The 24705-nt window shown below is 32.7% G+C and overlaps 1 protein-coding gene across 2 annotated transcripts in view; it reads right to left on the reverse strand.

Annotated features, from left to right (window-relative positions):
* Nucleotides 1-24705, reverse strand: part of LOC118204233 (dnaJ homolog subfamily C member 2) — a 183664-nt gene that overhangs the window by 22209 nt on the left and 136750 nt on the right. For both annotated transcript variants that reach the window (XM_085825279.1, XM_085825278.1), the window contains one exon: nt 6857-6926. In XM_085825279.1, the coding sequence (XP_085681405.1) occupies nt 6857-6926 (70 nt within the window). The remainder of the gene's footprint in view (nt 1-6856; nt 6927-24705) is intronic.

Below are 24705 nucleotides of genomic sequence, written 5' to 3' on the forward strand. Positions count from 1 at the left end.
TCAGCAAGTCCAGGTTCGAGTCCTAGTGAGAGCACTGCACATTTTTCATGTCTCCTGCTTAAAACAATAGCTTAATGTTTCTACAGTGGTCCCTGAACTAAAAAGTAGTGGATAATGATTCTTCACCATCAGGATTTGACAATTGGGTTTTATAATCACCAGTCGCTATTTAAAAGGGGGAGTATATAAAGTATTTTCTTACTCCTTTATGCATGCCTTTGTGGTGCAACAGTAGCACACTTGGTGCATATTCTAGAGGCCTAGGTTCGAGTCCCGTCAAGGGCATTGCACATTTTTCACATCTTCTCCTTCAAAATAATCTAATGTCTTTACAACATCACTCCTAAAAACTTTACTTCAGGTGCAGTTGGAATCATTGATCCATGAAAATTAACTCAGGCTCAGGATGAAGACCATGTTTTCTAAAAAGTTAACACAAAGAGTTTTCTGTTTCCACTAACATAAATACTTCTTTACCTTACTAAACATAAATACTTCTTTATCTGACCACTCTTACATCCTGTTCAAAGTGATCTGTAACTGCCTCTACATCTCTCATATCTGTCCCATGACAGCTAATTTGTAGATCATTGTAGATCATCAACACATAATGATCCTAAAACGATGGGAGAAAGCTCCTTTAATAACAGAGCCTTTTTTTTTAACCCAAAGCTGAAAAGAGTACCACTCAGCACACACCCTGGAGGCACATCCTCTCCCTGCTCGAAAACTTCCAACAAAACAGAACCAATCCTAACTTTAAAAGTTCTAGCGTTAAAAAAATTCTGAATGAGTAAACAGTAGGTTACTGTGCAAGCTGATGTCATGAAGGTCACATAGTATACCATACCTCCCTGCCTTATCATAAGCTATCTCGATGTCAAAAAAGACAGAGATAAGATGGTTTCTTCTCACAAAGGCTTTATAAATAGATGTTTTCAAAAGGAGCATGTTATCCATGTTCCTCCTCCTCTTCCCAAAACTACTTTGATAAGGGGAAATTATAAACATAGCTTATAGTGGTTACAGGAGCCTACTGTGGTACTGAAGGGCCCGGGTTTGAATCACAGAAGAGGCATGGTTGTAATTGTCCATCCCTTCATGGGAGGCAATGGTGGGCAGGATTGCATGTTTTGTGTTGATCAACTGACCTTCTTTACACATCTTGAACTGCCTAACAGCACACACATTTTTTGATTGGCTACATGTTCTTCAGGCATGAACTCTTCTTCAGAAACTGACAGAGTCTTTTTTCGAGATTATGCCTTGAGAAAAATTCAAGGTTTAATGCTCTGAAATAGTTATGGCAACTTGCTTAGATAAGAAATTCGAAGCAGAGAAGCAGACTGGGTGGCTGAGATTGTATCAATCAGCAAATCTCCAGAACAGAGATGCTTTAGATTTCTTAGCTCACCACTAGATGCATATGAATATGTTTGTTTATTACAAATAGAGACATTTTTGCAGTTCACCAGAAAGGCTAGATGTTACAAGAAAATGTGGACTATTATTAGATTAACTAGCAATTGTGATGGCATATATCTCCTTAATAGTAGATGTGTTGTCCCATTCAGTATGTAGTTTCATAATTTCAACATTCTCTAGTTTTGTCATTGTTATAAATTTCATATTCAGAGAAGCCATACTTAAGAGAAAGAAAGAAAAGAAATTCGGGTCCGACCACCCTACCACGGAGTCCAAACAGAGGTCACAGATCCTTGTGTTACGGCTAGCCAGAGCTATACAAAAACTGAAGCCCCATAATCAGCTTTCTCAAAAGCCTATCCCTGAGCCGCCGACAAAGATGTCAGGGGACCAACTGATTGACAACTGTGAGGACATCAAAGTGCATCTCATTCAGCTGAAGCAGTATGTCAGGGATACTATCATGCCCCTCAACTAACAAGACACTCCTTTCCAACGACACAGGTCTGCATGCAGCAAACATGTGGACAGTTTTCTCTTCACCAAGCTAGACCCAAGAGCTGTCATAGCATTTCATAATAAGCCCCAACCTCTCAATATAAAAACCACATGCAAGAAAAATAGGAATACAATATAAACAAAATTTTCAAAATTTTGAGCGAAGAAGAAATACTCAGTATAAAGCTTTGTATGAATAGCTTTTACTATCAATGTTATATAAAGCTTTGTATGAATAGCTTTTACTATCAATGTTATATAAAGCTTTGTATGAATAGCTTTTACTATCAATGTTATATAAAGCTTTGTATGAATAGCTTTTACTATCAATGTTATATAAAGCTTTGTATGAATAGCTTTTACTATCAATGTTATATAAAGCTTTGTATGAATAGCTTCTACTATACCACCTATTTCTTCTTTTCTTAAAATTTTAGTTTAAATTTTATTGGCTGCTTTAGAATTGACATAACTATAAAGCAATTTAGAGCAACTACAATTTTTTAGTGTTGAAGACAAGAAGTCACTATTTTATTTCATATATTTTAGCACAAATCAAGCTAATAGAAATAGTTTTTAGATTTAATTTTTTTTTTAAATTTAATTATTTTTTAAGTAACTTTTAAGTTTTTAAGTATTATGGTAAGTTTTTTTTAGTTTTTTTTGTCTTAAAATTCATTTGAGATGAACTTTTTTTTTATTTACATTATCATTTTACATATTAAACATTATCATTTAAAAACACATCATCGACAGATATTCATTAAAAACATACATTTATTTTAAAATATATATTACATTTTAAACATTATTTTTTACATTATCATTTGCAAATTTACATTATAATTGTAATCAATTATTGAAAATTCTTAATGTTTACTTTACATTTAGCAAGCAGTTTTCAGCGCAGCCATTATACTTTATTTATTAGTGGCATGCACCACCATCTAAGACATGAGACACTACAGAAATCCTTTTACGTGCCATTGCATGCAAGCGGTTTCGTCAGAAAGTAATTTTGTGACAGAGATTTGTACCTTAAAAATAGCCTTTAAACATAGTAGCTGAGAGGAGGGGAAAAAGATAAGAGGTAAGAGCAGTGGGCTCCAGGATCGTGACACTCGCATACTTGCCAACCTATGACTTTCAAAAATCAGGAGATTTTTTTAAGAAATCGGGAGATATTTCACAATGTTAAAAAGACTTTAAATGACGAAAATATATTTTTTAATAATGAATTAATTTCAAATAGTAACTAATTCTTAAATGCAAGCAACACAAAAATATCTTACACATAAAAAACATTTTTATTACTTGCAATCGTTTAAGAAAACGAAAAAAAAAAAAAACTTTAATCAGTTTTCGTACAAATGTTATAAACAGTGGCAGATTTTGCTTTCTTTAAGAAAGAAACATCATAATTTTGTTCCTAGCAATTGCCACGTAGGCCTGCTTTCGCTAATAAAAGTTTTTCTAATGTGTCATCATGAATATTAGATCTAAATTTAGTCCTCGTTTTTGCAACAACACTGAAAATCCTCTCACACTCTGCATTACTATGGGGAACTGTCAAGATGGCCAACATAATTCTAGACAGTTCATTATATTTCAAAATTCCATCAGCATCTTTCAGGTTTCTAATTAAACTCCACTGGGTGTCAATCTTAGCTGATTTTATAACTTCATCCAAGTTCTCTAATTGTAAACTGCTGTTATGCAGCTGTTGGAACTGTTTCAATTTTTCCTTCTTTTTAGAACTCCTTTCAAGATAATAATAAATCTCAACAATGTGTTCATCCACATTTATTGGTAAAGAAGCTTCCCTTTTTTCAGCTGCTAAATTTAAGGGGTGACAGGTGCACCTCATAATCTGCAAATCTGAATTTTCCTAAGATACCTGCAACACCAGTATTCAAGCCTAGCAATACTGGTGTATTATCAGCACCAATTGCTAAGCAATTATCCAGAGGGACTACATTTTCTTTTAAAGTTTTAATAATTAGCTGTGGTATATTAAAGCCTGTCAAATGTCCTGCAGTGGAGCGCAGTGGAGCACGATGCCCATTGGAGAACTGGAGAACGACCTTTCTGGATACATATATGCTCTCACTCACAAAGCAGAAGTTATCTAATTCGCAAGGTTTTGTTTTAGATATAAGCTAGAGAAAATTCAATTGCTTTCAGACGTTCAAAATCGTTTTTTTTTTTTTTTTTTTTTTTTTTTTTTTTTTTTTTTTTTTTTGGTTCATATAACAAAGCATTAAGCCAAGTTCCATAAAAATCGTGAGAAATTTTAAGAATAAGAAAAAGTCGGGAGAAATATATTGTAAATCGGGTTGGCGGGAGAGCGGTCGAAAATCGGGAGAGTTGGCAACTCTGCACTCATCTTCCCTACAGGGTTAGGGTACCTTGAGATTACCACACTCACACTCACAAAAAATGAGCCCCTGAGAGCTTTGTCAAAGGTGGAGAAAATCTATTTAGAATCTTTCCTTTTCTCTTTTGACTAAATGCTACAACTTTGTTGCATTTACAACCATTACAGCAATGCTTTCATCCAGAGCTTCAATAAAACTACACTCAGTGATAAATTTTTTGTTAATAATTATTGAACTTTTTCAATTATTTACTCGAAAGTTACACAAATCTCACCAATCATTAAGAATTCCAAAAGGCTCTGCATATTTATTTCAGAAGCAAATTTTAATATAAAGATACAAAAGATATTATTCAAGTTGTAAAATATGACAGAAAAAGGTATTTCAGGATTAAAGCTGGCCACCTCGGTCAATCACCAAAATCGGAAGCTTAGTCACCAAGCTTGATAAATATATTCCCAGATTCTTTACCTGCGACAGATTTGACTTTCAAACTGTTTTAATGCAATTTGCAAGCGTGATATCACCGATTCAATTTTTTTGTCCTCTATAATGTTAGTAGGCATTTTAGCTTAATCAATTAGAAAAAAAGCAGTAATTTTTTGTGATATTTATTTTGCTATATTTTTTATTTTCATGCTCACTTTTCACCACTTGATATCATTCCATCATTAACTATTTTCCCTTAAAAATGTTGGCATCTTTTAATTTTCAATTAATTTGAAAATCAGCATTACATTCTTCGTACTACTGTTCATTCTTTTGTAATCATCATTATTAATTTATCCTCTAAAATGTCAACCATGTTTGACTTTTTATTATCTTTGAAAAAAAAAAAGCTGTAGTTTTCTTTCAAGAGCACCGAGTACTGCATTCCGAACAAAAGTGTAAAAATGGCCACCAAATATAATTATTTATATGAAACAGAGTTTCCTTTGAATAGTGTGAGTAATGCTTTTAAAAAATTAACAAGCACACACAGAAACATGCCACTAATCAAAATAAATACATTTTTATGCTTTTAAAATAAATCAAATTACCGTAATTTCCGGAAGAAAGGCCACATCGGCGTAAACGGCGCACTCGAGAAAAATAGCGGGGAAAAAATTTAATTTACACTGAAACGCGGCATCAGCGTAAACGCTGCGATTGATTAAATTGCGCGTGACATCATCGTGGGCCGTATATATGCAAAATCTCAACTTAAGTCCTCATATATGACATATCAGTTGAGAAAAATGCATGCAGCCATAACTCAAAAATAAATTAAATGAAATGCAGCCATAACTCAAAAATAAATTAAAGGTAAGAAATGTTGAAAATATATTTACGTTTACATATATACTTATATTTATTTAAAATGAACATCTCATTGCACTCCATTTAAAATATAAATGACTGTATGGCAGAATATGTTAAAATTCCAGAAAACTGTAGTAATAATTATGCTTTCATGTTTTTAGAAATTATTAATTCCATGGTAAAAGCTGACATGATAGCTCAGGCATCTAATTTTCACACTTTAACCCCTTCCTTCTTGCTACCGTAAAAATTACAGGGTGAGGTTTCACACTCTATGTCTTGTGTCCATGTTATTTCCAGGCTGGAGTGTTCAAAAGTGCACGAAAAAGATTTAAAACAATCCATTTCTCGTATCAAGAAAATTTTTAATTTCTTATTTTACATACCCGATGGAACACGGACCATTTTTTATGTATTTGGAGTTGGTTTATTTTAAATTAGATGTCAGCACTAGTCTAATATGTATTTTGTAATGTTTAGCTGAGTGAGTTACGCTTTTGAATGCACATGGTTTGTGTTCTAAGCTTGAGAATGCACATGGCTTGAGTTCTATGATTATATTTTTAATATTGTGTACATTATGGAATGAGAGTCAGAAAGTAACTTGGATTCTAGTTTTAGTATAAATGGATCTGATAATGATTATAAAATAACTGATTTTTATGAAAGTTTGGATAGTGAATCTGAGAACAGTGATGATGGAGCTCTACTGTTGCCTGTATGAGTATGGACTAAAATTTTATATACTTCAGCAGATCATGCACATCCACATTTAAAATTTTTGGGAACACCAACGATAAATATAAATTTTGATCCAAATTCTGGTGTTTTGCAATATTTTGAGTATCTTGTGAATGATGATTATGTGAGTCTCTGCATTTCAGAAACCAACAGATATGCGGAACAATGCCAAAATTCCCAGGACTTCAATTGTTCAAGAGTAGAAAACCTTGGACACCTGTTATATAGGAAGAAATTCTAACATTTCTTAATAATCTTACAAGGTATTGTTAATTTTTTTTAATTAATTTCAACACCTTTTTTTAGAAGCATAATACTTTGTAATAGATTTTAAGAGATACACAAGTTTCTGCATTTCATAGACAAAGAAATTTTGATTCTAATATACGTGCAAATCCCAACCTGTACACAATTTGGCCTAACTAAATGAACTGTTTCAATGAGCTGTAACATACATCAGTTCAAGACTGAAATTTGAAACTTATAAAATGTCATAATGTTTGAAAACTTACCTCTTTCATAAATACATTCTTCTTAATAATCTGATCTTCTTTTTGCAAAGCGACATTGAGATTCTGTAGCCTAAAAGATAAATAATCAAACAAGAAATTAAAATATATAAAACTATATAGCTTCCAAAACTCTTTCACAGTACCAACACTTCAAGAACGCCAAACTGACTTAAAATTCATTTTATAACATATGATTCAGGTTACCTAACTATTTATAATATGATTCTGATATAAAATTTTAAATTTCAGGTCCTTTGGTTAATTTTATTTTGTTAACACTTAACACAGAAAATCCTGAGTAGGAAAAGAAAGATTTAATTCATCAAAAAAGAGACAAAAAAATTTTCCTTGTCTTTAAATTGAAAAAAAAAAAAAAAAAAATTAGGTAATTTTTTTTTAATTCCTTCAAATTTAAAAACATTTAAAGACGGTGAAAATAAAATTAACAATTAAGGTGCATATTATTGTGGCATAAATTTAATGTCCTACATATTGATGTAAAACAAAATTAAATACTTGCATGTTTCCCCCTTTTTCTTACTAATCTTACCGGCTGACAACTACAATGGGAAAAATATGCAGTGCATATTATTTCTGAAGAGATGGCTTTAATGATAAACACAGCATATTAAAAAGTGATGATTAATATTATTATATTATGTACTTCATAAAGCTCACCAATTTCAATACTGTTCCTTTTACTAACACAAAATACTTTCTGAATTGTGCATACATTTTACATTATTATTACAAATCAGAAGTTCTTAATCATACAAAAAATTTAAATGGGTAAAAGTACACAACAGAGATATACGAATAAATACTCTAAACATATTTACTGATTAAACATTGCCTGAATCTTCATATAAAGTTCTATAAATGTGTACAGTAGATTAAGACAATACAGATTAAATAAGATTTAATTTAAAAAATTTTACGCTAAGAACTATTAGGGGTGGGGGAAAGAATAAATTAAGCTTCATTAATTCAATGAACATGAATATGCTAAAAAAAAAAAAAAACTTTCCTTAGTCTAAAAATCAAAAACTAGGAAAACTGATGAACAGAAGTCACGACAAGAAAAACAGAAGTGTTGTTAGCTAAGAAATGCACACGTACATATATATATATATTTACTAAAAAATATTGATTAATTGATTATATTATTTATGCCAAATGTTGATTTTTCGATGATAATCCTATGTGCTGTATCTGACTTCGAATCTAAAAATTTTCTGAAGAACACAAAAACCTTGTCTAAAACTTAAAGGTTTATTTAACTGGAACTTCAACACTGATGAAAACTTAACATCACAAACAAAAACTTAACATCTTGGGTGGAAAAACTTCAAAGTGCTTTAAAGTAACAGCTATGCCGGCACGGTGAAGAACACTTTCCTTTAAAAGACAGAATCCATCTAGCCCTTTCGGCGTATATCTCCATTTCGCTGAATTCAGACATCCGCTCCTACATGTTTTGGACTTAAACGGCCAGGCTGGAACTGGAATGGGACTGGATCAGGACTGGATCCGCAACAAGACGGGAACAGGAACAGGGCGGAAACCGGACTCTCTCATCCCCTGGCTTCTCCCCAGGCAGGTCTATTCTGGCTCAAACTAAAAGGAACTATATTATCACCTAAATAAATTATTTTAAAAAAAAAAAAAAAAAAAGAGGGCCCATTTCATAATCTTTAGTCTGTCAAATAGCTCTTTGACAGTGAAAATTCCTTTTTTCCTTTCTTAAATTCTTAATCGTTTCAACACGACAATTAGCCAGAAATTAATTAATTTCCATTCACTAGTATTTTCGGAATAATTTTAACAGAAGGTTTCATTAAAATAAGAACTCCACAGAATACATCTCTCAAGAATTCAATTCCGAGTCCCACCCACTACCATAAATTACTTCACCCAAACCTTACCGACTGATATTATTCAAAGCCCCCACTGCTGCTAAGAATTTTTCGGAAACACTACACTTCTGAGTCAGACGCGAAGAGAACACTTTGCCCACTCACCACTAGAAAGAACGTAAGTTAATTAATACTTTTTCTGGCCCTTATATCTTCATGTACATTCACTTTTCTTATTATATTTTTTATTTTTATATTATTTTTGATTTGTTTTTGCAAAGTTTGCATTATTTATCTTGTTTGTAATTTTCTTATGTTTATATTAACTTCTTTGAATTCTACTTCATAATGACAATTTCCAATGTTTAATTTTTACAAAAAATATTGATTTCAAATGCATCAACACGAGGGTGTCAGGGGACGGTTACTCGAGCTTTATAGAAATTTGCTGCAGAAAATGCTTTTCACTCAAAATTGAACTGGCTAAAATGCTTAACCTTTTAACTGTCATGCCCGAGTGGTGTTCGAAAATGTCACGCCCAGGAATTACTCGGGGTACATTTTTTTTGAGCGCATTGTATTGTTATACCCGAATATACATCAAAAGACGTTTATTTCCGCTTCATCTCTTTGTCAACGCGACTGTATCTTGGGAAAAGTTAATGAGCGCTCAATTCAATAGATCACAGCACCTTTACTGAAGATTTCAAAGTTTAAAGGTTATAAGTTCTTTGGTTCAAAGTGCACAGGATCTTTTTGTTGTAAAATGGCGTCCAGTTCTTTGAAACGTTATACAGATGATTCAGATTCTTCAACCGGAGATGAAGGATGTGTGTTTGACAAGCAGTATTCGTGATACTTCCATGGTCAGCCTCAAAAATAAAAAAAACTGAAGATATACTCAAGCTGAAGATTGTTTCTGACTACTGTCTAACTATGGGTGGTGTAGATCGCTGCGAGCAGGAAATATCCTTTCATCCATCAATCTGAAAACGTCAGAAAATATATTATAAAAAGATATTTTTACATTTACTAGACAAGGTACTCTGGAACTCATATTTGCTCTTTAAAAATGTAGTTGAAAAATGTATTACATTTTCAGAATTTCGAATCCAAGTTGTAGAAGAGCTTTTACATAAATATGATGATGCAGCTTCTGGACAAAAGAGTGTTGGCAGACCACCTACAATAGATAACACTGCCCGTCTTACTGAACGACATTTTATTTCCCATATTCCTCTCCTGTGAAACGTGAACCTACAAGACAGTGCAAAGTGTTTAGTTAAAAAAAGGATAAAAATGGGGAAAAGATAAGGAAGGAAACACGAATCTGGTGTTGTGATTGTGGAGTTGGTTTGTGCTTGGAAAAGTGTTTCCAGTTGTACCACACAAGACTGAATTACTGAACTACTAATAGATATTCACTTTTATTTATTTTTTTTTTCATTTATTTATTTTTTAGAAAATAATTAATTTTTTTCATTTTTAGAAAATAATGCTCCACTAGAAGCGAACTTTACAACTGCCATGTTGAGTGGCAGCCGCCTCAAGCAAATATGCAGTGGCTACAAAACCCATGTACTTCAAAATATCAATTTTTAACTACTTAAATATATTTTATTTTGTACTAAACATTTGATTTTTCCAATAAAAAAATTTGACAATTTGTGTACCCAAATCATCAAAATAACTTGACAGTTAAAGAGTTAATAGGAATAAGTTCTTTGAGTATCAGCATTGCCTCATAATCCCTTCTATTCACAGAAATATTTGGCCTGACTTGAATTGCCGGTTTGGCTTAGCCTTATTGCTCGAGTAAAGACGAAACACCTTCATATTTATTTATTAATTATTATTCATTGAATGGGAGTTGGTTTGTTCCCCTTGAAAACTCAACTAATTTCCGATCAATGACAATGATTACATGCATTTAATTCTTGCCTTTAATTTATTCCTTTTACAATTGAAATTTTGTTATTCATGATTTAATTCCAGTCCCCGTTAAAACATTTTTAACATTTTACTTTCAAGTTACTTCAAAACATCTTTCAAAATATAACTTACTAGTATGGATTCACTCTTTTAAGATAATCCTACTATAATTATAATTAAACTTAGGAGATAATAGAATCAATTAATCAATATTTTTTAGTAAATAAACTATTATTAACTTACTACTACTTGTGCAGCAATTGCACAAGTAGTAGTAACTTGTTTTCGCACTAAATGAATTTAAGATCATACAACATTTATATATATATATATAATTAGCAACAGCCTCCTAATGCTAAAATTAAATTTATTTGCCCTCTCTATTCTAAAAACAGCAATCTCTGCACTGTGTCATTTTGAGACTAATGCATCTCATATAACTTTTAATGGAACTAAAACAGCCAAAAATAATAACTTTACAGCAGTATTAATTATCAAATTAAAATGCATTAAGAACCAAAATTCACTACATCTTGATTAAGAAAAAGTCCTGAACACTTGCTTTCTACATGCTGGCCTAGCTGGACTGCTGCTTTCTTTTTATTGCAAAGTTATAAAAAATGTAAACATTTTGAAATAGGAAAACACAGTCTACCAAGTTGTTTGTGGCTGCAACATGTTTACTGAAATGAAATTGAAGATTTAATCTGCCAATTTCCTATTCATTATGGATCAGCATTTCAACATTTTATGCAATTCAAATTCCTGCTGTCCATCATGAATTCAACATTCTATGCTATCTATCTACATGCTACACCATCAATATTGCAATGACTTTTTCATTACAATAACAAAATGCCTTTTTCTCCATCTATGTCATTAACTGTTTCTACAGTATCATTACTTCTAAGTTTGTTTCAATACAGTTAATGTCAGCTTTCATTATATTTTCATTATTTATATATATATATGTGGTGCTGGTCGCTTGAAGCCATGATAAAATCCAGCAGCTATGACATAATTTAGAAGTAAAGTCATTCTTTCTGTTACAAGCTTCGAAAACGAAAAGCGATAAATCAGTACAAGCACCTTTTAGATGCATGACCAGTAACATGCGCAAAAGCAGAGACGGCCCATTTGCCAAATATCATGACAAACTATAAATACATACTTTTTCTTCTGAAATGTTAAATCCTAAATGTTACCATCGTTTGTCTTCAATAAAGTGTCTTTTGTTAATTTGGTTATTATAATTCCCATAATAAAATTCAGAAAGTGGGATTTAATCCACATAATAGAATTAGGCTTAGCTATTGACTGTGATTAGAATGCTGAATTACTGAACACAATGTAGTTGAAAAAAGTGAGTAAATGGTGTGCAGGTCTAGTAAAAACTGTACAATGATAGAATGATACCCAATTTAAGTCCTCTCAAGATGTGAATTTTGGTGAAAAATCCAAAGAAGATAGCCTATTCATACTCGCAATCTGCAGCTTGTTTCGATTTGGATTACACATGGAACATTGTGGATAACCATAACATGAAGTGAGTGTATTTTATTTGTTTTATAAATTACGAATTTAACTAATATACCAGGAATGGAAGATGTCTTGAAAAGCGAGAAAGCCCATAAAATAAAATTATTACACAAAATAATCTTTAATGAAGTGGGCAATAGAAATAATAAAAAACAACTGAGAAAATTTAATGGTTTCTCTTTAATAGAGAATAGCAAAGAATTTAACAAAAAGCTAGAAAAAATCAAACAAGATTTTCAGGCTCATGAATTAATTTCCATTGCTAATATTTTATGCGTTGATAGCTCTGGCACACAATATGACTTAAAAACACGAATTGTTTCTTCTCTGAATAATTTTGAGTTACTCAAAAATAACATAATTTTAGAAGAAGAAGACGAATGTGATTTCGAAAGTGGAGATGGTGGGGATAATAATGAAACTGATGATAATGTTCAAAATAAAATGAAACTAAGAAACAATTATGGTGGCACAGTGAGACAACTAACTTCCTTTCAAAAGTGCTAATAATAGTATGGCTGAGAATAAGTTAAATGTATTTCATAATTGTAACATAAATGTTACTATTGGAGACACCAAATCTTTTGTTGCTCAATTTGATGTCACAAAAATCCACAAAAATGTCAGTAGTTGGGTCGAACATTTTGAAGATCCAGCTGCCATTCTTTAATTAAATCATTTACAGAAACTGATTTTCGCTAAATGCTCGATGACAGGCAAAGCAAAACTCTTTATTCTTCGTGAACTCAAGTTGAACTGATAGCAAGTGTTTAAGAATGCTATTCTTGATGAATTTCAGTCCAGTTGCAACTTGGATTAACTTATTATCAAAACAGAAAATGAAGAGCAACAAAACGTGCAAGAAGTTCCCCCCCCCCATGAAGAGAATTGCTATAAATGATCAAATTGAAGATGTTGCTTTGATACATGTTATACGAGGGCCATCCAGGAAGTAGATTACGTTTCCGTCTGTGTCCGCTAGGGGCGGGGCTAGTGCGGCCATCTTGGGGTCAGAGCGTTGCGCAGCTCAGTCTGCATCTAGCCGTGCTAGTGAGAGGTTCGTGCTGTGCTCCGTTCAGATACTGTGACGGTTTGAAATGTCTGCGTTAATTGAAAATCCCGCGAGCTGCGAGGTGCGCTTAGTAATAAGGTTTCTGACTGCAAAAAACTGTAAACCGATAGAAATCTATCGGCAGCTTCGTGAAGTGTATGGGGACAACATTATCACTGAAGGTGGAGTGCGTCAGTGGGTCATAAGATTTCAAAATGGCCGAACCAATGTTCACGACGAAGATCGAAGTGGGAGACCCAGCATAGTGACCGCCGAACTTCTCGAAAAAGTCGATGCTAAAGTCCGTGAAAATCGAAATTTCACAATAACGGAACTTTCTTTGAGTTTTCCACAAATTTCGCGAAGTTTGTTGCACGAAATCATCTGCGAAAAGCTTGGTTACCACAAGTTTTGTGCAAGATGGAAGGCAAGAAGAGGTAACGAAGTGGTTGAAGGCGCAGGCGGCCGAATTTTTCGACGAAGGAATTTCCAAGCTCGTACATCGCTACGATAAATGCCTTAATTTGTATGGTGACTATGTAGAAAAGTAGTATTTGAGTGTGGCTTTCATCTGTATATAATAAAATTTGTTTCCTATACTTTGTTTATTTTTTTATTCCAAAACGTAATCTACTTTCTGGATAGCCCTCGTAGATAGCATACCATGCTCCGCATTAAAAAAATCTTGCCTGTATGGGTCTCAGATTTTAACTGTTTTTAAGAAGTTGGTTGAAGCTTTATCAGCAGTTATCTGACAATGAGTAAAAGGCATGAATGTCAAAAACAAAATTTGAAAGTAAACAAAAACATTAATCTAGAAATAAAGCTGACTTAAAGAATTATGTTAACCAAACAAAGTGTAACATAACTGAAAGTGGGAAAAAAATCCTGAGAATCAACGTAATACAACCTGTTTCAACTGCGGTGAAAGCCGTTATATTTCCAAACGATATGTTCATAAAGATAAGGGCGTCAAGTGTTTTAAATCTAAAGAATTTGGGCACCAAACTTTTGAATTCGCAAACACGAATTTGGAACCAGAAGTAGCAACCATAATTACTGATGTAGTCTCGAAGCTGACCAAAGAAAAAATTAATGATGTATGTGTAACCCCGTTAATAAACACAGGTAGTCAAACTACTTTGTTACATAAATCTATTTTTGATAATTTGAATGTCGTAGGTCTCGTGCCCGTAATCTCAACATTGAGTGGGTTCGGCAAATGTCAAAACCGCAAGGTTTCTTTTAATATAATATTGAAGTTAATGATTTCCAGTGTACTGCAGATATTTACATTGTGAACAACAATCACAGATATTTACATTGTGGACAACAATGTGATGACACACGAGGCCATTTTAGGCTTAAACGCAATATTGAAAGGTGAAACGCGAATAAACGAAAATGGTGTTACCATAAAAAATAAGCCGCAGTGTGTAGAGGAAGTAAATATTGTATCTTTTATACCTGTTGATGCAGCTAGTAATGAAAACGAAATAAACATTGCACCCAGCATTCCAAACTGCTTTAATGAGACTGTTCAGCAGTCGGTTTTGAATTATGTAACACACAAGACCAAATATACTGACAAACAGTTAAAAATTCGCATTAAAAATAACAAAACAGTATCGAATCAACTTTGCAGATTACCATTCGCAGAAAAAAAAAATTGTGGAAACCCAAATATCCAAGTGGTTAAAGTCAGGAATTATAGAACATAGTTCTTCAGAATATTCCAGCCAATTGGTCATCCTTAGAAAAAAGGATGGAATACCCAGAGTCCATTGATTATCATCACTAAAACAAAATTGTCACGAAGGATAGATTTCACTTCCCCTTATTGAGGATATCCTAGACCACCTTCATGACGCATGTGTTTTCAGCACCATTAATCTCAAAAATGGCTTTTTTTGCTTGGATGTTGAAATGGAAAATCGGAATACACTTCGTGCGTTTCACATGAAGGACAGTACCAGTTTTTGAAAGTGCCATTTGGACTCTGTAATTTACCAGCTGCATTCCAGAGATTCAGAAATATCATTTCCCGACCCTTAGTTAATGATGGAGTCGTTTTGCTATATATCAGGGTTCGTACACGTTTATGCACATGGAAATTAAGTACTTTTAAGGACCATTAACGAAAAAATTAAGGACCCATGAACAAATGGGAACTGAATAAATTCAATTAAAGATAATAACTATGCCTAAACTTCACTTTTGTAACACCATTCTAAGAATAAAATAGATCCACAAGTAGAATGCATTATTATTAAACATAATTATAAAACAGATTTGAGAATAAAATCAACTTTATAAAATTTATCAAGTAGCATTTACTATTTTATACTTATAATAGTTGGACATATTTGAAAGATTATTAGCGACATTTTATTTATGTTTTACTAACAGTCAGCTTTATGTTCATTTTTTTATGTCTCATTTTGTCATGTACTTGTTCAGTTTACAGGTTTAGTAAATAGCAGGTAGATTTTATGTCAAATGGCATAGGTTAAATAACAAGTGAAATCCTAATCAGCATGATTCGTAATAGAAGACTGGCTGTTGCCACCTGTGCTACTTGCCTGCTAACCAGAACAAACCTGAAAGCCTGATGTAGGCATGGTTGGCAAGCTTTGAAAACTAGTTGCGTTCTGCTTGTCTGATGCTTTGAGTAGAGTTCCTGGGGTTGTAACCCAGTTAATATGCATTAAGTTTGCAATAAGCCACTAAAGCACCAGAGGTGATAAGTTACTTTATATGATTTTAAGTCCCACTAGGTAGAAAAAAAAAAAAAAGTTTTACATTAATTTTACATTTTTGTGACCACAGTAAGGATTAATGAAAGGCAATACCTTTCTTTAATATCCAGAGATAACTTTTCAGGGTGAGCAGTTAGTTACAAATAATTAAATCAGGTAGTATGATACCCATTAGTCATTATAGATTTACATGGCCACTTTTAAATTCTACTTATTTTTAAAAAATATTTGTTAAAAAGGCACTATTAAAATAACAATCTAATAACATTTCACAGATTAAAATACATGTAATTTATGACATTGATACTTAAACAATATTAGGATAACTACACATTAAAAGCTACAAAACATTTACATTTTGTAACAATATTCAACAAAATAGTTATGCATCTTTTTAATTTGAAGCCTTTCCAGACATTCTGGCTAATTTATATCAGTTTCTTCTCTTTAAGCATCATTTCTTACAAATAGAAACTTGTTTCATTATGTAAACCAATATTCCACTATTTTCTGCGTGTTTTATCTCCTAACTTGTCAATCTCTTGACTATGTACTTATGAGGTTTTACTTGATCTGATAAAAGATAAATATTCTACTCCCTCTCCAACACACATTAAGCAAATTATCACTATGTCTGAAAGTAACTACAAAGTCAGACAAAGGTTTAAATAAAGCTCTTATTTAAAAGGTGATGTAATTAAACATGAACAGTCAAATTCAAACTAAAAAAAATGTGGAATAGTAGTCAAAGACCACACAATTTAATTTTAATCTAAGCTGAGTCAGTAACACATCGTAACATAGCAAATTCAAATATCGGCAGCGAAAACGCAAAGGTGAATTATTACAAATTATCAGAGCTGGTAGGAAGTAATGCAGCATGCAAATGGAGAACAGAAACAAATTCTGTCTTACAACCCCAAAAACCTTAGTTAAAAAGCTATCTAAGTGATTCGCATTCTGCTGAGGAAATGGAAATGGAAAATTATGGTAAAGGCTGAAATTATAATCAACTGCTAAATTTACATAATAATAACTGTACATATCTTTAAGTGATAACTTTCTTTATATATTCAGTTTCTTTCTTCAATACATTTTTCCTCTTCATTTTAGAAATTTTGAATTTAATTAAAGATTTCTATTATTAAAAAAACTAAATGCATTAAGAATGTAGAGGAAAAGGTGCTACGTTTATTTCTTTAGTAATATGAATATTCAGAATAAATACGAAATTATATATCATAAATGCCAGTTGCAGAGTCGGTGTGGCAGAATTTTTAGAATTTAGTGACACACCGAGCAACAAAATCTAGAAATGGCAACACTTTTAGAATTTAGAAACGCACTAGGGAGAAAATTTAGATTAGGTTGAACGCTGCATTAGGTGGGAGAATGAATGTCTAGCACCAGCCCTTTATTTATGGAGAGATTTTATAGACTATTTTTTATAGAGAAAATTGATGCATATCCTGAGACAATTGCATAGGGAAAACTCTTACCATGAAAAAAGTAAAACAAAGACATTCTTAATAAATTACATAGCCATTTTGCTTTTGCTAAAACACAATTTAAGCATTTATTATTATTTTTGTTTGTTTGTTTGTTTGTTTACTATTTCAAAATGGAAAGTAATGTCTTTTTATAATATGAGAGCGAAAACTAAAAATGTTTCACTTTAATGTTATTTCTTGAACATAATTCAAAATATTAGCATTATTTTAATGAAATTTATCAATGTTATAATATATTTAAAAAAATATCGTCTAAAAACTCCCAGATTTCCGAATTAAAAATTTTTTATAGAAACTGATCTCAAAATCACCAAAATGTTGATAAGTCACCAAATTTAGAACTGTTTAATAAAAGAATACAAATTTCCAAAAGCAAAAAGTTAAAAGCTCTTCATTAGAAAAAATGAAATAATTTTGATATGCTTATGTTTCACTTCTTGCTCAAAAACTTAAGTATCCCACGGTTTATATTAACAACCAGAACAAATCATAATTCATGAAACTATTCATACATTCAAAACACAACTATATTTATCGATGAATTGCCAAATATATTTCTTCACATTTAAAATGGCAGCCATAAAAACAGACTAATTTCAGATTATTAAAATTAAGGACCTCCTGCCAATTTTGACTAAAATTAAGGAGTTTCAAGGACCAAAAAATCGATTCCAAAAAAAACGTAAGGACTTTTAAGCACTTTTAAGGAAATTACGAACCCTGTATATGGATGATAACATCACTTTGTCTGCCTCATACCAGAAGGGAATCCAGAGGATGAATCACATTTTAAATCTATCAAGAGAATACAGGTTAGAAATAAATTTTAAAATTGATTCAATTTATGTCGAATTGATTTTGACCATGTCATAGAAGGGGGTAAAATTTTCCCATCCACCTTAAAGACACAAGTCATTCTAAATTTCTCTGAACCATCTAACTTAAAGCAGGTCCAAAGTTTTCTCAGGTTGACGTATTTCAGAAAATTCATTTCTTAGTACTCTATAATTGTCGGGTCACTTAGCGACCTGCTAGAAAAGGATAATAAGTTCGAATTCAGCAAAGAACAAAGGGTTGCATTCAGTCATTTGAAGTCAGCATTAGCTGAGAAGCGCATACTTGCAATTTAGAACTTTTATTACAAAACCATGGTACACACAAAAGCCAGCCTAGAAGGATACGGTGCGATTCTAATGCAGAAACTACTTTTTTTGCCCCACTTATTTTACGAACAGGAAAACCTCTGATGCAGAGAAAGAGGATTTAAGTTACGAGTTTGATGTCCTTAAGATCGTAGAAGCACAGAAAAGGTTCCACGTTTACCTTTCGGGAATTTCATTTAAGATAGTGACAGACTGTTCAGCATTTCAATGGACGATGAAAAAACGAGACTTAGTGATGCATGTCACCCATTGGGCTCTGTTATTACAGGAATTCAGTTATGTTATATCAGGGATAGGCAAACTATGGCCCGCCGGAAGGTTCTATCCGGCCCGTGGATAGAATTTTAATTTGCCGCTCTGAGGCAAATTAAAAGAAATATATATTATATATCCATCTCCTTTTATATTTTGTTTAAATATCACTTTTTTTTCTTTCTTTTTTTCAAAGCACTGATGACCCTTTTACTTTCTCTATTTTTGTTCCACAAAACATAAATTGACAGAAATAGCAAACACAGACAGCTTTCAATCAGTAAACTGTTAAAAGTGGAATTTCTTTGTTAGTTACAACTGTAGACTTGCACCAGCAAGCGGTTATCTCTTTCTCGAGGAGCAGACATATGGAAATCCAATACAGGTGAATTGGACCTCACATGTGACAGACTGCGCATTTTAAGCTACAGCAAGCAGCTTTTTCTTTTGGCACGAGTTCTAATATCATTAATTGCATATGGAAAGATTGCGAACATAGAGCATCATTGTGGACAGTGATGAAATTATTAAAAGCATAGAGTAGCTAGTGCTTGTTTGAGTTATTCGTAATATATTTCAACCACAAAATGGTTACTCAAAAATGTAAAGTTGATTCAGAGTGAGATTCAGCTTTTAGTGATGAATGGACCTGGAAATATTTTTTACAGTTGTAAAAGATAAACCAGTGTGTCTCATCTGCACTGAAAGTGTAACAGCTTTCAAAGAATATAACATTTCTCGTCATTTTACATAGCATAAGCATAAGAATTCCAATTATGATGCAATGTCTGAATATGAAAGAAAACAAAATGCAGAAAGTCTTTGTAAAAACTTTTCAGGCCAACAAAATTTTTTCAAGATTTCAGTGCCATTCAAACAGAATTGAATATTTTTATCATGCCTTTCAGCCTAAATTGAGAAGCAGTGAGGTCAGACTTGCAGCTTGAATTAACTTAGTTGCTATCTAACAATCATCTCAAGCAGTTGTTTCTAAATATGCCAAAGTTTAGAATTTTACAAATCATTATTGAAAGCAAGTTTCCCAAATTTAATGCCCAGAAAATCAGTGCTATGTTTGCTTCATCTTATGTATGTGAACAAGTGTTTTCAACTATGAACCTTAGAAAGAATTATTTCAGAAGTAGACTGACGGATGTGCATTTAGCCTCATTCCTTAGAATTACTACATCTCACTTCAAACCTCAATATAAGGAACTTTTAAAAATGAAATTGCAATTTTATTCATCCCATTAACATATTTGAATTGTAATACTTGTAAATTGTTTTTAAAATTTTAGAAAAATTTATCTTGGCCCACCAAACTTATTTTTTTCGATTTTTGGCTCGCAACCGAAAAAGGTTTGCCCATCCGTGTGTTATATAGTATCATAAGGGTGTTAGAATGTTGCATGTCGATGCCTGGAGTAGAGCTCCTATAATCGTGTTATGTGTTTCTGTTGAAAACATCCTACCTAAACTAAAATTTGCCGAAGAAAATGACACCGAAATAAACACCATTAAGGAATTATTGAAAACCTCAATGAAAATTCCTGTAATAGAAATGATATATTTACAAGCTTATTGATGGCAGAGAATTGATATTCGTATCAGAAAGCATGCAGCCTGAAGTTATAACAGATACTCACCAGAAAGGCCATACCGGTATCAAGCATACAGAAAAACACCTGGAGGAATAATATTTCATTCCCAAACTCTGGCAGAAGATGTAAAAGGTTATTGCCAACTGTGTTCATTGCATCCTAATAAATTGCAAAGCAGGGAAAAAAAGGATTTTTTACAGTGGAGATCCAATGAGGACATTCTGTTGCATACACATCACACAAACCATTTGAGCCCTATGGAAAGTACCCACAAAAACAAGCACACAGGGTTCATAGCCATATTTTAGTTAAAAAAATAAGCACCTATAAGCACTTTTCAAGCACATTTTAAGAAAAAAAATAAGCACCTGTCTAATTACATTATACACAACTGCATAACCTTAAAAATTAAACTTGTAATTTAAAATATGAGAAATGCAGTATTTATTAAGAGAGAATAAGCATTACCTCAACCATGGAAAATTTTTTTTTTTTTTTTTTTTTTTTTTTTTTTAATTTTAAATAACAGTTTAATTTACAGAACTAGTCTACAATGAGAGGGAAAAAAAAACTATGCAGAACTATACTATATTAGAAGATTTAATGATGAAATTTCTGTTCAAAATAGAGAAAATAAATAATAATAAGGCATATTTATTGTATTCACTTGGAACCTAATAATAAATACACTTTTATTTTTCCACTCATATTGATATTTAAATAATTTAAATCTAAATTCTGAACATTTTCTAAATTTTCATTGTATATCAGTTTTCCCTTAACAGATATTGCAAGCAAAGTAATTTAAGTAAAAAAGAGGAACATTTCTGAAATCAGAAGACAGAAATTTGCTTCATGCGGTCATCCTTTAACAGTAAAAGCTTAACTAACCCGCATATTTGGAAATTGGCGAATATTCGGACAGTCGAGCGTAACTTGAAAATGAGGAGCGGAGGGGGGGGAGGGGGTAGACTGTATCCGCACTTTAAATTTTTCCGCTAAATAAATGCTTTTGACATTTCGATATGTGCATCATATAAAAATAAACCAATGGAACTGAAAAATATTCTGCTTAGCAAGCACAGTAAAACTCTTTTAAGTGTTCATAAACAAATCTCGGACAGAACATCAAAATTAATTGTCTCTGCAAAATATCGCAAGCGTTATTGCACAATACGTGCACCGTAATTCTTCCCTATGTGATATTACGCAATCGGAATCAACAGCTGCCAGTATTGGGAGAATAAAGAACTAAATAACTGGGGTGTTTTTCATTCTAATTTTCAACAGACGGCGTTAAATTTCCGGAATAGAATCATTCTTCGCTTGGGTCGGTAGACCGCAGAACTTTTTAGTCCTATTCAATCCAGATTGAAAAGTGACCCCCCCCCCCAAAAAAAAGTCCGTTGCTTGTTTTGCAGTGAACTGTAACAGTTTCAATATTCGAGATTTTGCGGAGAAAGGGGAGAACCTGCCAATCTTCATACTGTATAATGTATTGGCCAAAAAAACAAAATTATTTTGACTATTCGATTACTTTCCCTTTATTTCAGCCATTCCGAATATTATTCCTTAGAAAGCTAATCTGTGTTAAAACACAACCATTTTTGAAAGTTTACTATACTTCAGCAGTTACTGCAAATATGTTATTATAAACATTCATACATATGCTCATAATATAAGCATAACGATCATAATAAACGCTAATATGAACTGACCAAGCGGAACGAGAATGCAAATTATTAAGATCTTGATAGAAATTCAAACATGTGTAGTATTTGGGTGGGAGGAAAAGAATGCCGTATGTACCGGGATTTTCTAGTGCTTTCGCATTTCTTTGACCAATAGAACGACGGGAACCTGTCTGTACTCTTCGTGCACACCAAAGGTTATGTTAATGCAGAGAAAGGGGAAAAGCTATTTCCGGGAGTATGATTCCCCCCATCTGACATTCCATATTAGGAAGAAAAGTTGTTTATTTAGTTTCGGCTTTGGTACCGGGAAAAATAGTGCGTTCATTAAAAAAAAAAAAAAAAAAAAAAACACTAAAAGCAAAAAATAAGCACTAAAAACAAAAAAATAAGGGCTTTAAAGAAAGAGTAAGCACCTATAAGGGCCTTTATATTTTATTTTCAAATATAAGGACTTATAAGCACTTATAAGGACCGCTACGAACCCTGAGCACATATTATTAGTGGCTGATGCATTTACTAAATTTAATTGGATTTATCCAACAAAATCTCTGACCTCAGCTGAGGTGATAGCCAAGTTAGAGAATCAGAAGGCAATTTCTGGAAGCCTTTGTCAGATTATTTGTGATAGAGGAACGGCTTTTACTTCCAATGAGTTTTCAGACTACTGTGCTTAAGAAGACATCAAGCATCATCTAATTACCACCAGTTTGCCAAGGGCAAATGGACAAGGTCGAGCAAATTAATCAAATCATCATATCAATCTTAGGAAAACTGCCCTTAAAAAACCCAGCTGAATGGTATAAACATACACATGAGGTTCAGGGAATGCGTAACATTTTTTCTTTTTTAAAATCAAAAGGCGGGCATTGGCTTTTCTAGCACTGGCTACTCCTAAAGCCAGAAGTGGAAGTCATTTTATTATGGATGCACCTGATAGGTGGCCACCGTTACCTCCTTTGAGGTGAGAGACATTTTACATGTATACCTTCTTAAGGGGTTTGAACCCCTGCCCTTTGGTATCTCAGTCTGCTCCCCTAACTACTATACCATCTGGGCAGCCCTCTTAACCTAACATATTAGAGAAGCATTGACACCTCTTCATTTGGATTACTCTTCAGTATCAAAATGAACAGTAAGGGCACCAATCAACTCAAAGAACTCATAGAAAGTGAATTTGAATCTGAATTCAAGTCTTAAAGAGAAGAATTTCAAAATCAAGCCAAGAGATAAATTTTTCATGTCCAACAGAAAATAAAAAAACATACAATGACAAGAGAAGCACAGCCGTACAAAGTTGGTGACTCAGTAGCAATCGAAAGGCCTCAATTTGGACCACACTGAAAATTAAGAACCAAGTATTTCGAACCTTTTAAGATCATGACAATTAAGGGTGACGTAGTAAAGGAAAGGTGCCATGAGAGACCAATGTGCACCACCATATTTGCCAAATTCCTCAAGAAATGGATGCCACTTTAAATTTTTTTCACGAACACTTATTCTATTATTGTATACTCTTGCTTGCTGCTTTGTTTGTTTTTGCTGTATTCTGAAGTGTTCTGGAGGACCAGTCCATTCTAGGATGGCCAAGATTGAGATGCCGGTTGCTTGAAGCCATGACGAAATCCAGAAGTGACGTCATCCTCTTTATTACGAGCTCCAAAAGCGATAAATCAGAAGAAGCACCTTTTAAATGTGAGATAAGTAACATGTGCAGAAGCAGAGATGCCTCTTTTGCCAAATGTCATGATGAACTATAAATACTTACTTTTTCTTCTAAATGTTAAAACCTAAATGTTACCATCATTTGTCTTCATTAAAGTGTCATTTGTTAATTAATTTGGTTATTATTACTGCCATGTATAGATAGATAGATATAGATCAGAGATAAGCAAAACATATTTTTAAGTTAGTGCAAAGCAAAAATATGCCAGTTTCCCCCCCCACACACACACACACAGAAATAGTTTGTCACAGTACCATAAGACAAAAGTGGTACAATATGTTCCAAATGAGTTTAAGCATAAAATTATGAAATTTCATGAATAAATGATCCAAACATTTGAATTTGAATTCATTATCTGTGAGAAAATGATACAGAACAGTATGTCACATAAAAATTTGTAAGTATCCAAGCAAAAATAAAAAGTCAAACTGCTTCATGAATTGTATCTGCATATATGCAATGATTCTATGCAAGTGCAGAAATAATGACTTCGTGTGATTGAACTTGCAATTTTTTACTTATGTTAAGAGGATAAGACTGTTAAGAGGATAAGACTAAAAAATTATTAAAATAATAGCAAAAAAAGATACAGCTCAAACATATAAATCCACCCTCCAAAGCCTTATTGGATTTCACATATAATAGATTAAGATCCGTTTTCATAATAAATTAAAAAATTCGCAGGCAATGGATAGGCATATTAATGTTCTGAGCTTCTTCCATTTTTCAGTCACCTTTTCCTGACATCATATTTTTTTCCCTTGAGAA

This window comes from Stegodyphus dumicola, chromosome 10 (assembly GCF_044657685.1).
Source record: "Stegodyphus dumicola isolate Sdum_Otavi_A_Nest chromosome 10, ASM4465768v1".
Taxonomy (NCBI): Eukaryota; Metazoa; Arthropoda; class Arachnida; order Araneae; family Eresidae; genus Stegodyphus; species Stegodyphus dumicola.